Below are 17415 nucleotides of genomic sequence, written 5' to 3' on the forward strand. Positions count from 1 at the left end.
TCCAGGTTTTTTGCACAAAGTAAAAAAAATTAGGATGACCATCCCTGGAATGCCTTTGATTATAGTCTGTCCTGATTTCGGGCTAAACAAACAAACATAACTTCATACTTGTTTTGTCACTACTGATTTTTATGTTTCTCCCTTGAGTAAAACTTTTCATTTGTCTGTATACTAATTTCTAAGAGGTATCCTGTTTGCTCTTTGTAAATCTTAACTAAAAATGCAGAGAATCTTTCAGATTTTCCATGTCTGAAGTGACTTTAACTCTGGTGAGATACCTGCAGCATGTACTGTTATTCTTGGACTCTGTCCTAAAGTTGTATTGATCACAAATTTGTTATATCTTCTCTTTCATTACGTAAAGAATAAATGAAATTTTGATTTTATCTCTGCTCTATTCTCATAAATGATGTAAGTGTTTAACACTGTAGTGGGTATTAATTTTCCTGATATAGCCTTTTTAGGATGATTTTTTTACAGATGTATCAATATTAGAACAGATTATTTAGCTTGATACTGTAGACATCTAACACCTTTCTTAGCACTGTAGAAAATGGACTTGTAATTTAGGCAGAGTTCAGTGGATGTTAGCTTTTAACAATGGATCTTTTCAGACCTAATTCTGCTACACCAAGAAATTTATCATCAGATGATAACAATGTCAGGCTAACTCTATATGCTCTATTAATGATATACAATCTGATAAAGACTATTGTATAAGACTTGAATGTTTCTCCCAGGCTGTTAAGATGTACCTAGTTTTCTCAGTAAACATCAGATTAAGCTTTTGTTACCATGTTTCTATTGAATTACACTGCCATTGTGTCAAATAATTTGGAAAATAATGAAGAATTTTAAAAGATGGTGTTTGGGGCTATAAATTTACATGAGATTTTGATGGAAAGTTTTAATGTAGAATATTTTAAACAGAAAGTTTGAACCAGGGGAAGTCTCAAGTGGGATTGGTACCAAAAAAGTATGGGGTGTTGTTGAAGCAGAGTTGCTCATTCTCAACTGCAATGTGTCATTCATGATTCCCTATTCTGGTAACCATTCTCTAAGCTGCCTCTACTTTGAAATAATTTTGTAAGCTATTTTTCTTTTGTTTTAATATCATTTTTTTGGTTTTTAAAAAAATATTTATAGGTGCAAGAGTGGCTGTGTGGTAAGTAGCTTGCTTACCAACCACATGGTTCCGGGTTCATTCCCACTGCGTGGCACCTTGGGAAAGTGTCTTCTACTATAGCTCTGGGCTGACCAAACCCTTATGAGTGGATTTGGTAGATGGAAACTGAAAGAAGCCCATCATATATATGTATGTGTATGTATATGTTTGTGTGTCTGTTTGTCCCCCAACATTGCTTGACAACCGATGGTGGTGTGTTTACATCCCCATAACTTAGCAGTTCGGCAAAAGAGACCAATAGAATAAGTACTAGGCTTCCAAAGAATAAGTCCTGAGGTCGATTTGCTTGACTAAAGGTGGTGTTCCAGCATGGCCACAGTCAAATGTCTGAAACAAGTAAAAGAGAGTGTTTTTTGGCTTATTTTTGCTTCTGGAAAGTTTCTTTATTCAAACAACAGTGCACAACAGTATCAGAAGTAATGGAGGTGGTGGTGGTGGTGGTGGTGAACATTCAATAGAATAAAGTAAGTGGAGTTAACTCATTCAAACTGGAAAGTGAAACAGGTCTGTAGACTCAGTTTGCTGATTAAATAAAAACTGCAACTACAGCAACAGTAATAATAAAGAACTGATGGACATTGATAAATTTGAAAAATAATCAGTTGTAGTAGTTGTAGTGTTGGTAGTGGTTGTAATATAAGGCGGCGAGCTAGCAGAAACGTTAGCACGCCAGGCGAAATGCGTAGCCGTATTTTGTCTGCCGTTATGTTCTGAGTTCAAATTCCGCCGAGGTCGACTTTGCCTTTCATTCTTTCAGGGTCGATTAAATAAGTACCAGTTACACACTGGAGTCGATATAATTGACTTAATCCATTTGCCTGTCCTTGTTTGTCCCCTCTATGTTTAGCACCTTGTAGGTAATAAATAGGTAGTGGTTGTAATAGCAGTAGTAGTAGTAGTTGTAATAGTAGCAGCAGTGGTAATAGTAGTAGTAGTAGCAGCAGCAGCAGTGGTAATAGTAGTAGTAGCTATGGTGGTAGTGAAGGAGGTGATAGTAGTAGTAGTAGTAGTAGTAGTAGAGCAGCAGTTTTTCGCCATTTGCTAATTCCCTTAACAATAAAGGTGTCTTCATTGTTGCAGAAATGATTATTACCTGGGACCAAATGTATCCATGAATAAATCAAATTATAATGACATTTTAATGTACCACCTTTATTGTTTTGTATGCAAATAAGTCGAATAAATTATCTGATATTTTAGTGGCTGAGCTTTCTAATTGAGTTATGGCAAGAGCATCATTATAAGTATGGTATTATGCTCTCAAATTTTATGCTATCCAAATTTGGGGGAAATGTAAGTTTCTGTTTCAAGTAGCAGAATTAGCAGGAAATACATTTTTTATAAAATTTAATTTTTTTTCTTCTTGAGAAGCATTAAATTTTTGTGGAATTTGTCTCGGTTATTTTAGCTTAATAGATATTCTTTTCAACCAGTTTTGAAATTCATAAAAACAAATTGATTTTTATTTGTACAAGTTAAATAATTTGCATAATTTAAATAATGATGTCTTACACATGTGAACATGCATACATGCATGTGTGTGCGTACGCATACACACACACAAACTTTATTCTAGAGAATATTAGTAAATTTATAATACCAATACTTTGCTGACAATTGTAGCATGACAAAGCTATTAATCTCAATTAGGCACAAAAAGTGGGGTCAAAAATTTCTCTGATGTCAAGTTATAATAATTTTCGCTAGACCATGGTAATCTTTTATCTTGTACTTGTTTGAGGCCTTGGATTGTGGCCATGCTGGGACAATGCCTTGAAGGGTTTTAGTCGAATAAGTCAACTCCAGTACTCATTTCTTTAAAATGTGGAATTTATTCTTATGGTCTCTTTTGCCAAATTGCCAAGTTACAGGAATGTAAACAAACCAGCACTGTGGTGTGTAAGAGAGACTACTGCACTGGTATGGTCATGTGTTACATATGGATGAGGACAGCTGTGTGACAAAGTGCCACACCCTAACTGTAGAAGACATGGGATGAGGTGTGAAGCATGACCTTCGAACGTTGGGCCTCACACAGGCAATGACAGTATTCTGAGACCTTTGGAGATATGCTGTGATTAGAAGACTCAGCAGCTGAAGTGAGATCACAGCCATGGCTGATGCCAGTGTTGCATGTCCAGCCCATTTAAGAGTAGTCCTGATGCATCAGGCAATATGATATGCTTGAAAAGACCTGTTAAATCAAGTAAAACCAAAATCGTAGCTGTGGCCAGTGCCCCTTGACTGGCTCCTGTTCCAGTGGCACATAAAATGTATCATCCGAATGTGATCGATGCCAGGGCCACCTGACTGGCTCTCATACTGGTGGCATGTAAAAAGCATCATCCAAACATGGCTGATGCCAGTGCCCCCTGACTGGCTCCCATGCCAGTGGCACGTAAAAAGCACTAGCCGAATGTGATCAATGCCAGGCCCGCCTGACTGGTTCCTGTGCCTGTGGCATGTAAAAAGGACCCACTACACTGTTGGAGTGGTTGGTGTTAGGAAGGGCATCCAGCTGTAGAAACATTGCCAGATCAGACTGAAGCCTGGTGCAGCCACTGGCTTTCCAGACCTCAGTCAAACCCTCCAACCCATGCAGTATGGAAAACAGACATTAAACAATGATGATGATAATGGATGACTACTTTCAATTTTCATCTACCAAATTCGCTAGCAAGGCTTTAATCAGCCCAGGGCTACAGTAGAAGATGCCAGTGTGTCTCACTGTGAGACTGTACCTGAAACCATGTGCTTGTGAAGCAAACTTCTTAGCACACAGCTATGCCTGTATATTTCCAATCATTTCACTTGACTGTTTTTATTGTGAGTTATTTGTACTTACTACATTTGGGTTTTAAACACTCCAAAGAAGAGTTTTAGCCTACTAATTACAAGGATAAACTCATTGCAATTGGTAGACATATACAAAGCCCTACCATATTTCTTTCATTTTTTACTTATTTTAGTCATTATACAATGCTAGGGCATCACCTTCAAGAATTTTAGTCAAATGAATGGACCCCAGTACTTATTTTTTTCAGTTAGGCATTTATTCTATTAGTCTCTTTTGCTGAACTACTAAGTTACAGGGTCGAAAACGCATTACTACCAGATGTCAAGCAGTGGTGGGGGAGAAACAGAGATAGACACACTGATATATATATATATATATATATATATATATATATATATATATATGACTGGCTTCTTTCCGTTTCTCTCTACTAAATCCACTCACAAGGCTTTTGATAAACCTGAGGCTATTGTAGTAGACACTTGTCCAAAGTGCCATGTAATGGGACTGAACCAAGAACCACGTATTTGGGAAGCAAACTTCTTACCATGTAGCCATGCTTGTGCCTATAAATATAATATCAATAGGTGTGGGCATGGATGTATGGTTTGATCTCATTGCATGGCACCTTGAGCAAGTGTCTTCTACTATAGCTCTGGGCTGACCAAAGCCTTGTGAGTGGATTTGGTAGACAAAAATTGAAAGAAGCCCATTGTGTGTGCGTGCACATGCATGTATGTTTATGTGTACCCTTGTCTAAACTTCCTGTGATGATTATAAATAAGCATCACCATCATATAAGCTAGATTGTCCAATCTTCTGGGAAAAACCTATCTGGCTATGGCGAAAATGCCTTACTTGGAAATGAGAGTTGGTGACAGAAAGGGCATCAAGCTATAGAAAATTTGTCTCAAGAAATTCTGTCTGACCCGTGCAAGCATGGGGAAGTGGATGGTAAATCAATACTGATGATGATGATGATGATGTACTGGTGTTGAATTTCAATCTTGTTTGGGTTGGCATTTTACATAAATGGTGTCCCAAACATAAATTAGATGTAAGAATAAAAAAAAAACTGGTTTGTCAAAAACAAAAAACAAATCATGTGCTGCTTTTACATAAAACTTGATTATCAAATAATTGTATTTTTCTTACCTTTACTTGTATTTCTTTAGTCAATAATAATATTTATAAGTATCTCTTATATCCCATATAATAATTATGCAATGTTAAACTGATGTAATATACAATGATTGCAGTCTATTTGAATGTTTTGATGCTATCTTGTATTTTCTTTTGCTTGTAGGATATTATAATAGCTGTCCGACGGGCGACTGCTTGCATTTCACTGATAGGATGGTATGTTCAGATAATTTTGTTTCAAATTTATTTCCTGAATCATTTTAAGTGACTTTCGTTTTATATCAACGGAGGCACGACTCTGTGATAAAGAATTTCTCTTTGCAACTACATGAATCTAGGTTTGATCCCACTGCATATGTTATTGGGTACATGCTTCTAACAAAACACTGGTTTCAACAAAAGCCTTGTGAATAACTAACATTTTGTTGACAGAAACATGTGGAAATCAATTGTGTGTGAGTGTGTGTGTATCTATGTATATATATATATATATGTGTGTGTGTGTATGTATATTTATGTATATATGAGTGTATATATGTATATGTGTCTTTGTATATATATATATATATATATATGCATACACACACGCATGATAGAGTGCTGAAAAGTTCCTGGCTTTGAGTAAAAGAAAATACAGGAGGATCAGTTAATTATGATTTTATTCAACATATTGCCCTCTCAGATTCACACACTGCAACAATCCTTCAGTTTTTCTAAGACCTGTAAAGGAACTCAGAAGGTTGGGCCTCCAATTGGGCATTTTGTGATACCCTTAAAACCAGGAACTTTCCAGCACCCATTCATATATGTATATATGTATATGGGCACAAATATAGTTATGTAGTTGAGATGCTTGCTGGTTAACCATGTGGTCTCAGGTTCAATCACACTGTGTGGCACCTTTGGTAAGTACTTTCTACTAAAGCTATGGAGCGACCAAAGCCTTGTGTGTGTATGTGTATGAGTGTGTGTGTGTGTGTGTGTGTGTGTGTATATACAGCCATCCAACCTTAGAAGATCTATCTTAACAAATAATATCTGACATGCAGAAGCATGGAAAAATGGATGTTAAGTGATGCTAATGATGATGAACAATATAAAGTATGTGTGTGTGTGTTTTGCACAATATATATATATATATATGTATATATATATATATATATATATACTTTATTTAAAGCAGCAGAAAATTCAACAAAATCTGTTACTCTGAGTTTCTCGTTGCCGTTCATCAGACAGTTTTTTCTAGCAAAAACTGTCTGATGAACGGCAATGAGAAACTCAGAGTAACAGATTTTGTTGAATTTTCTGCTGCTTTAAATAAAGCATATTACTCTACCACTGGTATTTGAGTACTCTTTTTTCCACCTTGTTTCACATTTATGTGTTTACTCCGGGGTATATATATATATATAGTTATATTTGCGGATGGTCATTTAGTCAATAAGCACATGTATTATTTACTTAATCTTCACTTTAGCTGTATTATTATCAGTTACAGTGTATTTGTTAGAGTTCTTTTGTCACATGTTCTGCATATTTATGTGTGTGTGTGCATGCACACACACACACACACACACACACACACACACACACATGTGTACAATTACAAGTCACTAAGTCAGATATAATTTAGAGATAGGAAATATGTATAACTTACAAGAGCAATTCAAATCTTTATATAAATCATGTTTGAAACTTGTAGATTTCGTCCAGACTAATACACCTGCACTTTTTTTATTTTTACATTCAAGGGTGCAGCATAATTAATTTAAATCTCTCTGATGTACGTTTCTGCTGCTTAGACATCTTGCAGCTGCACTTGCATCCAGTTTCATTCACTACAAATTAATGAGTCTATCTAGTTTTATTCAAGGTTTTACCACTGTTGTGGTTTGAAGCAAATTAAGGGTATGTTGGTTTAGCAAACATTATATTTGATAGGGAACTATAGTTTTTGAGTGCAAAGAATGGGTGAGAAACATTTGGAAACCTGATACAACAATAGTAAATGTTTATGAGGCTGACCCTATAATGACCCTAGGTTTGAATTTCAAATCATGATTACTAAATTCTTAATTAAATCAGAGTATATTTCAACCACTAGTCTTAAGTGAATTACAAATTACAAATAGATGTGTTTCAGAGATATATGTGTACAATTACAAGTCACTAAGTCAGATATAATTTAGAGATAGGAAATATGTATAACTTACTTATAAGGCCAATTCAAATCTTTATATAAATCATGTTTGAAACATGTAGATTTCGTCCACTTAGATATATAGTAAATTGTTTCATATTTGGAGTTTTATATATGAAGAATACTAATTACTACTCGGATATAGACAACTAGATATTACACTGACATTTACCATTCAGACTTTAGCTTTTCCTATATATGTGGTGCTTACTTAATCAAAAATCCTTTCTATAGAAATATTTGAATGCCTTTGTCTAAAGGTGTGTACAGCCTTCAGATAGTTGCTGCTTATGATTTAGTAACTGGTGTTTAGATGTGAAAATATGGAATATTTCTTCTAGGCATAAATTGCATCTTTTTCTTTTGTTTACATAAGGCTCTGCCCCACATATTATTTCTCATTCTATGTTAAAGATATGTATAACTTACATATTTCATAACTGTATCACATGACAGTGGCTAAACCTTGGATAAAGCTTACTTTAGACTCTTAAGCAGATGAATGAAACTAACATTTTTGTTCAGTTTAACACAAAAATTTATTGCATAGTAAGCTTCCAAATCATCTTCATGTCCCAACTGCAAACTAGAAAACTAGTCAATTGTGACAAGCAGTGTTTAGTAGAGTGTGTTCAAAGTGCTGTTACAGCTGTCTCCTTCAGTTTGGAATTAAACATTTGACAGATCAGCTTATTAGATGTATAATGGAATACTAAAATTACAATAAATCAGGACAGTTTAATTGACAGTTTTAATTGCCTTTCCCAGGAAGTCTCAAAACTTCTGGGATGCACCTCATACATGGCTACTTATATTTTAGTTGAGAGGATAAGAGAGTGTTCCGGTGGAGCTAGAGAGAGATAAAAATAGTGGTCGTGAAATGTCTGAGTACACTCTGGAGGTATGAGGTGAGTAGAAGTGAGTGTAGAGAGAGGGACCTATGGGTGGATGGAGGTTGCAAGTATGTATGGTGGACTGAGAGAATGAATGTAAATTGATGAGGAATGGGTGAGGACCAGGCAGTAGGTGGTAACTATCATGATTGGACGGGGTTGAAAGGTGGATGTGGTGAATACCTCAGAAGGAGTGGGAAATAACCAATGATGCATGAGGTGGGAGAAGTAGAGTAGAAGGTGAGTGACAGTACAGAAAAAAAAGATTGGGTAGAGCAGCATAACAGTGGCTATGAAACAGTAGACAGGGGAGGAATGAGAGAGAGAGAGATAACATGTAGTTGGGTAGGTTGCTGTGAAGAAAGAAAGATGGTGAAGAAAGAAGCATGTGTAATGCATGAGCAGAGTGAGAAACATATGGTGATGGAGTACCCACACACACTTACTCACACAAACACATCTTAGCACTCCGTTGGTTACGACGAGCACAAACACATAGAGGCACCAACAGAAAGGATGGGATCAATATAATGTGTGGGTGGAGAGAACTATTTATGGATGAAGGATAGATAACATGTTAAATGGTTCTGAGTAGTTCCTTTGATCCTTCTAGCTCAAAGTCTGAAGTCACTAATCACTAACCTTAACTCATTTTCTGGTGAGAATGTAGTCAGTTTGGTTTGTGCCCACCAAATTGATAGGTGATCAGATAACCAGCTGGTTTCCTGAAGCTAGTCTTGTAGGTCAGGTCATTTGCATCACAGAACTCTAGCAGCCTTGTTCCCTCCTCATTTCTAGCACTGAAGCTGAAACCTTCTTGCACTCCCTGTAATCCTTTGGAGTGCTACCCAACATGTAACTGAAGTCACCAGCCACAATAATATATCACTGTCATTTGTCATTAAGGTAATCTGTGAGAGGAGCTTGTAAAATTAGTTCTGTTTATCTGCCAACCCACATTGCAGAGCATAGACAGAGATACATGTAACAGTTAATTTATCTAAGACTTGATAAATTAACTAATCTCACCTTTATCCTCTCACACACTCTATAGTCTCAATGACTTTATCCACCTATTTCCCTGCCAAAAGTATGTCAATACTACCTACCTAATCAAGAGCATTTGTACCCATGTTCCTTGCTCATAAGGAATCTAACTGAGGGTCACCTCTCCCTTCTGGCATACAGCTTATATCAGCATGCCTCCTCTCTAGCATTTTACTAATCTCGCTGGACCTATTTTTCATTGTGTGGACATTGATTGTAGTGGCTCTGAAGTTGTGGACTTGGAGGGAAGAGTGGGAGAATAGTTGGGGGTTGAAAAGATTTGCGTGAACAGGCTCTTGTATATGTCAATTTAATTAAGCAATTACTACTCAGTGAATAACAATTTCCTCAATCTTGGTCTAAGACAAGCACCTGCAAAGTGAAAGAAGAAGAGGGAACGAAGGGAAGTAGGGAGATTTGACAAGCTGAAGAGAGAAGAGGATAGATAGTAAGAATTTGTATGTAAATATGTAACCCTTATATTTACACATTCAGATACATGTGTATATATACATACATTTACATTCATGCACACACATGTGTGTATGTGTGTGTGTGTGTGTGTGTGTGTGGTGTGTGTGTGATGTATGTATGTATGTATGTATATATGTATGTATGTGTGTATATGTATGTACAGGGTTACAGGGTGCAATGGATAAATTGTCACCATTTTATATTTTTATTTTTGCACATGCACATTGTTTGTTTCTGATTTTGTTGACTACACAGTATAGTAGGGTCAGTCGGGCACTGTCTGTGAAAAAACAGCACCATGATGCAGTTCACTCTGCCAGAAATTTGAAACAACATGCTGTACTGCTTGGCATTCACACTGGAAGCTCCAATATGAACAGATGGTGAATGCACGGAACAACCATTGGCTTGCTGTGTCCCCAAAATATGTACTGAGAGTAATAAAAATCAAACATCCACTCAATATCAGGGTGTTTGGAGTGATCACTAGTGATGGTGATATTATGCCTCCATTCATGTTCTCAAGTGGCCTCAGACTCAACATGGAGGCCAACATCAGGTGGCTGGAGGAGGTAGTGCTGCCCTGGGTCAAGAGGGTGGCTGCTGGAAGACCTTATGTCTGGCAACAGGATTCTGCACCATGCCACACAAGCAGGAGAACCCAGTCATGGCTGTTAGACAATTTCTGTGACTATATCACCCCTAACATCTGGCCACCTAACTCCTCAGACTTTGACCCCCTTGATTATTATGTGTAGGACGCATAGGATTATGGCAGCGTTCACCAACTTAAACAAGGAGACTGTCCAGAAGAGTTGCAGGATATTCTGAATTCATCTGGAGGTTGTTGTTGAAGCCAATGACAATTTTATTGAATAAATTTTCAAGATATTTTTATGTAATTTTGGTAAATATATCTGTTAAAATTGGACGTCAGTGTTATTTTCATTTTTGCATAAATTAGATGACAGTTTATTCACAGCATTCTGTGTGTATATATATATATATATATATATATATATATACATACACACACACACACACATGTATATATATATATACACACACACATATATACATACTTACATTTATATTTATATATAGGGAGAGAGAGAGAGGACATTATGTATATCTTACTTAAAATGGTTATCATATTGAAAGGCACAGAGCTGTAGTTTTCATCTTGAGAAAGTGCCTTGTATAAATGTATAGTGATAAAAAGCACAAACATATATCCGTAGCAGACAGAAAGCATTTTATCTTCTACTGATACACATCTGTGCTCTTTAGCACTGTATGTCTGTATGAGAAATGTAGCTTTTGATAGTATATCTATGTTATGTAACATAGACACTACTATCCAAAAGTTTAAGACCTACAAAATGGAAATAAGGGAGAGATTCTGGTGAACTATTTTATTAATGTATAGTTACATTCATTGGATGACATAATTAAGTCAGTAATTAAACAAAACTCTGAAAAATCAGAAAAAAGCTCAAAATCTTAGACTCATCAAAATATCCGTCCTTGGCCTTGATCACTGCGGGCCTTACTCTGGGCATTCGTTCGAGCAATGAAAGCAAATATTCACTGGTAATATTTTGCCATTCCTCTTGTAAGAGTATCCAGAGGGTTTCTGTACTACTTGGTTGTTGCTTTTTGACTCTGCAGTCCAATTCATCTCACTCAATTTTGATGGGATTGCAATCAGGGGATTGGGCAGGCCATTCCATTACAGCCAACTTTTTTTCATCCATTTTCTACTGTAAATAGTTTTTGTGTAGCTTAGAAGTGTGTTATGGATTGTTATCTTGCATCAGCATGAAATTACCACCAATCAGTTGCATCCCAGACGAGATGGCATGACACTGGAGGATACAGTAATACCTGTTTCTTTACTACCCACAAGGGGCTAAACACAGAAGGAACAAACAAGGACAGACAAACGGATTAAGTCGATTATATCGACCCCAGCGCGTAACTGGTACTTATTTAAACGACCCCGAAAGGATGAAAGGCAAAGTCGACCTCGGCGGAATTTGAACTCACAACGTAACGGCAGACGAAATACAGCTACGCATTTCGCCCGGTGTGCTAACGATTCTGCCAGCTTGCCGCCTTTACAGTAATACCTGTTTTGGTTCAGTATTCCTATTATCCAATGAATGTCCCCAACACTATTGTCTGCAATACACTTCCAGATCATCACACTTCCCCTTTACAGTTGGAACTATACACTCAGGAATCAGCCATTCACCAATTATTTGCCTTGCATAAACTCTATACTGAGATCCAAAGAATCATCAGTCCAGAGGACTTGTTTCCATTGATCAACATTCCAAGTTTGGTGTTTTTTTGGCCTGTATGAGTCATGCTTATTCACAGGTCAAAGCAGTGGTTTTCTGGCAGATCAATGGCCATTTAGCCCATTAGCAATGAATCTTTGCCTCATGATTGTAGGAGATACATTAGCTTTGCTGGCAGTGATTTCATTTGCTATCAGGCACCTCTTTCGAAGACTGGTGACTCTGATGAACTTATCTTGTGATTTAGAAGTCCCTTTTAGATGACCTGACTGAGCTCTGTCATTATTTTTTCCTGTTTCATTATATCTTATAATGGCTATATCTATAAAACTATAGCCTTCACTATGTAATGTGACAATACTTTGTCTCTTTTCAGATGATAAATGACTGGTTTTACCCATATTTAGGTTGATTTTTAGGCATTCCACTAATTTTACTTATTCTTAATAATTGAACCTGAAAGAAACAATAAAACAGTTAATGCAGTCATTAAGTGATGTTATCTCAACCGACAGCACATGAGGAATGTAAATAATCAAAATGTATTACAATGTTGCCAAAAAGAGGACGCTAAAATGCTTTTGATAACATTGCCAAATAGGCTTGCTGTCAAGAAATATGATTATTTACTCTTTACTCTTACTCTCTTACTTGTTTCAGTCATTTGACTGTGGCCATGCTGGAGCACTGCCTTTAGTCGAGCAAATCAACCTCAGGACTTATTCTTTGTAAGCCCAGTACTTATTCTATCAGTCTCTTTTGCTGAACTGCTAAGTTACGGGCACGTAAACACACCAGCATTGGTTGTCAAGCAATGTTGAGGGGGACAAAATCAGACACACAGACACACACATATACACATATATATATACGACTCGCTTCTTTCAGTTTCTGTCTACCAAATCCACTCACAAGGCTTTGGTCGACCTGAGGATATAGTAGAAGACACTTGCCCAAAGTGCCACGCAGTGGGATTGAACCTGGAACCATGTGTATATAAAATATGTATAAATAGTGTTATTCCATAAAACCCCAAACTTTATGCAATATGTTATTCCATATTTTTATACCAAAAAATTCTCTAAATCGATGACATTGAACTAAAAATTCCACTTTGAAATAAATTTTTGCAGGTGTACCTATCCTGTACCAAAACTGCTTTTGACAATATTAGTAGGCATGGCTGTGTGTTAAGAAGCTTGCTTCCTAACCACATGGTTCCGGGTTCAGTCCCACTTTGTGGCACCTTGAGCAAATGTCTTCTACTATTGTCTTAAGCCGGCCAAAACTTTGTGATTGGATTTAGTAGATGGAAACTGAAAGAAGTCCATCATATATTTTTAAAGTTTAGTACTTATTCTTATCAGTCTTTTTTTGCCAAACTGCTAAGTTACAGGGATGTAAACACGCTAACACCAGTTGTCAAGTTGACAAAAATAGAAACACAGACACACACACACACACACAGATATATATATATATATATATATATATATATATATATATACACGTGTGTGTGCATGTGTTTGTCTCCCCATCACTTGACAACTGGTGTTAGTGTGTTTACATCCCTGTAACTTAGTGGTTTGGCAAAAGACACTGATAAGAATAAGTAGTAAGCTCAAAAAATTATTCTGGGGGTCGAAATATTTGACTAAAACCCTTGAAAGTGGTGCTCCAGCATGACCACAGTCAAATGACTGAAACAAATAAAAGAATAAGAGAATATATATAAATATATATATATATATATATATATATACACGTGTGTGTGCATGTGTTTGTCTCCCCATCACTTGACAACTGGTGTTAGTGTGTTTACATCCCTGTAACTTAGTGGTTTGGCAAAAGACACTGATAAGAATAAGTAGTAAGCTCAAAAAATTATTCTGGGGGTCGAAATATTTGACTAAAACCCTTGAAAGTGGTGCTCCAGCATGACCACAGTCAAATGACTGAAACAAATAAAAGAATAAGAGAATATATATAAATATATATATATAAATGGACGCTTCGTTTTTGTGTTGGTGCCTCACTCTGTCATACGCGACTATGAGGATTTGCATCCCCAACGTAATACTTATAATGTAATACATATCCTTGAAGTAGTAATTGTGTTCGGCTGAAGAAGGCCATAGACACACATTATGCATTGTTATAAAACCGCCTAATAAAGGCCCAAAACATATGTACCGCTGAATCCTTGGCATCATGTTTTTATTTTATTTTGATTAATATAAATATATATATATATATATATCATGGACTCTTCCATTGTTAGACGATATATGAAAGTTCGGCGATTTCTTGCTGAACAACCACACAGATGATTTGTTTTTAGTGATCAATAGTTTGTGTACCCATCAGCTCACTCCCTCTATCAAATCAATATTACCTGTACAGGTGGACTGTGTGCCTCATGTCAGATGATGAAATGACTGCAGAGCAATGTGAGATGAAGTACTTTGCTCAAGAACACAATGCAACACTCGGTCTGGGAATTGAACCTGTGATCTCGCAGTTGTGAGTGCAACACCCTAACCACTAAGCCATATACCTGTTGTATGGTCAGGCCATCAATGACCAAACTGGTACCCTGACTAAGCTTCCTTGATGAAGAATGTTTCTAGAATCCCAGCAGGGCTAAAAACAAGATCTGTCAAAAAGTATGGAGGAACAAAGTATAAGTTCAATGACTATCTAGCAAGAGCATGGGCTGTTAGAAATTCAGGGTTGGTGCCTGCATGCTGGAAGACCACTGGTCATGAGGCACCCCTTAACTTTTGTTTAAGCATTTCTCTAGGAGAAGGTCACTCTAATATGAAACTGAATATCCAGGGAATGGCACTGGACATTTTAGGGATTTTTTGCTTGCACTTGAGATCGTGGTGCTCCCACATTCTTGAGTTTATGATCCATATTGGTACTGGATGTCTTGCCATGGCTTGTCTTTGAATCATGTCAATAGAATAGAGAGGGTCTGTAAGGTATTGTGCAAGGCTTATTGGACCTAAAATTTTAGGTTGCATGGTCACCTGTGAGGCAACTTTCTGATCTCTTGTCACGTTCCATTATAAGCATGGAAACTGCAAACTTGATCCTGGGTGAAGCTAATCATAGTTGTAGTAACCTTATGCACAAACATTTCTCATATTTTGCATGGGCAATGGTCAGTGATGGTCTTTCTGAGTCACAAGTGATCAGCCATTGTTATCATAATTATGTATATATTTTTAAAGTTATCTCTATAAAATTTAGAATTCTATAAAATTTAGAATACAAGTCTTGATGTTTCATAATCAAATTCATGTATGTAAAAAATTTGATCAGAGATAGAAGAAAAGTAGGTAATGGATGTATATGCTTATATCAAGGATTATTGCCCCTTCATCAGTACCTCATGTAATTCGTCAACTACCCACTAAGTTTAGTGGTGTAACATATTATTTCTATCTTCAATTACATTGTTTGCATAGATGCATTTGTTTACAAAACATTGCAACTATAGAAAATCTATAGAGATAACCTTAAAAATGAAATTACAGTACTATTAACACATGGTAAGGCATAGTATTCACTTACAAACCTATAATATACTGAGCTGTATACGGGGGTTACAAAACAAGATACTGTTTCCTTGCAGCAGTTAAATATATGTATCAGTTACCAGGAGTGTGTTTGATGTGCAGGTTGGTCTCTACAATTATGTTACACTGCTAAACCTAGTGGGTATTTAAGCAATGTTTTTGTGGTTAGTTGATGGGTTAGATGAGCTACTGATAAAGGGACAATAATCCTTGAAATATGCATATACACTCATTAACTACTTTTTCTATCTTCAATTCCAACCCGTGCTAGCACGGAAAACGTACGTTAAACGATGATGATGATGATGATTTTTTTACAAAGCATTGAAATTTATAGTACTGGCTCTAAGTTCTAATAGAAAATCTATAGAGATAACCTTTAAAATGAAATTATAGTACTGTTAACTCGCAGTAAGACACTAGGTTGACTTATAGACTATATTATACTTAGTGGCATATTATGGTTACAGAATGAAATACTGCTGCCTTGCCAGCAATTAAAAATATGAGTGTGTGTGTGTGTGTATATATATGTTGTTTAAATCATTAAACATCTTACCACACAACCACCACACATACCCATGCACACATTTAAGTATGGGGAGCAACAGGAAATACACTTGTACATCACAGCTATATTTGAAGGAAGAAGTGTTGGTAATGAATTACCAGGGAAGCAAACCATGTATATTTCAATAAAATGGTGACTGGGTGAGAGGGCATTAGAAAGGAATAAAGAATGCAGACCCTTGTGCTGCTTATGAGAAATCTTTAGTGAAATAAACTTATTAAAATTTGGAATTTGAAATATAATTTTAGCAATACTCTACCTTTATAAACTTTATAAACTAGAACTTAATAAAAATAATTTTAGTAATTTCTTATGAATCTTAGCCAATTTAACATATTGCAAAATAATTAATACTGATGATAGACATTTTGTTATTATTAATTAAGAGATACATCTGCGGCACATATGGCATTTCCTTTGGATCTTAAACAAAGAGAGAGAGAGAGAAAATGTAAGACATTTGGCTTTAGAAATCACATATTAGCGAACGAGGACAGATAGCACAGAACTTGACTTGATTTGATAATTCTCAAAAGCTTACGTGTGATCAACTGAACTACAAACAGAGGGTTGCTGTTTACTCTTTCAGAAATCTCGAGTGGAATAAACTTGTCACAATTACTTTGACTTTTTAATATAATTTCTGTGTGTGTGTGTTTATATATATATATATAAATATAAATATAAGATCCAAAGATTGAGATGTAGGATGAAAGTTAGCTTCAAGCAATCCATAGTAAATATAAAAGAACAACTTCAAGGACAACAATGATTTATTGAGATGGAAGGTTATGAACTTTCTTCTTATTGAAGTATGATAAACTGAAAGAAGTTCTTTATATTTTACAGTATTCAACTAGGTTTGCTAAGTATGTGAATAAGAATACAAGAATTAAAGAATGAAGTAGATAAGATCCGGGCTGCATATGTTTCATAGCAAGCGGAACCTCGGAAATGGTAAATATCCAAGCAAGCTGTATACTGCAGGCTATTCTTCAGGCTAAGGATATCTTGATTAAATAAAAGTTGACATTGTTGCCAGGAGGTACATGCTAGCAGATGGAAGATTCAATCAGAATGTGAAGAGAGCACAGTAGGAGTGGAGAACATAAATGTCATGAAAAATTAGGATTAGAAGAAAGAAAAAGGAAAAACATAAGCGAGTGAGAAGAAAAGGAATTTAACCCTTTAGTGTTTAAACTAGCCAA

At 36.1% G+C, this 17415-nt stretch overlaps 1 protein-coding gene across 1 annotated transcript in view; it reads left to right on the forward strand.

Annotated features, from left to right (window-relative positions):
• The window catches only part of LOC115222207 (cyclic AMP receptor-like protein A), a 265857-nt gene that overhangs the window by 89983 nt on the left and 158459 nt on the right, over positions 1 to 17415 (forward strand). The window contains exon 2 of the mRNA XM_029792359.2: positions 5290 to 5342. Within this exon, the coding sequence (XP_029648219.1) occupies positions 5290 to 5342 (53 nt within the window). The remainder of the gene's footprint in view (positions 1 to 5289; positions 5343 to 17415) is intronic.

This window comes from Octopus sinensis, linkage group LG19, assembly GCF_006345805.1.
Source record: "Octopus sinensis linkage group LG19, ASM634580v1, whole genome shotgun sequence".
NCBI lineage: Eukaryota > Metazoa > Mollusca > Cephalopoda > Octopoda > Octopodidae > Octopus > Octopus sinensis.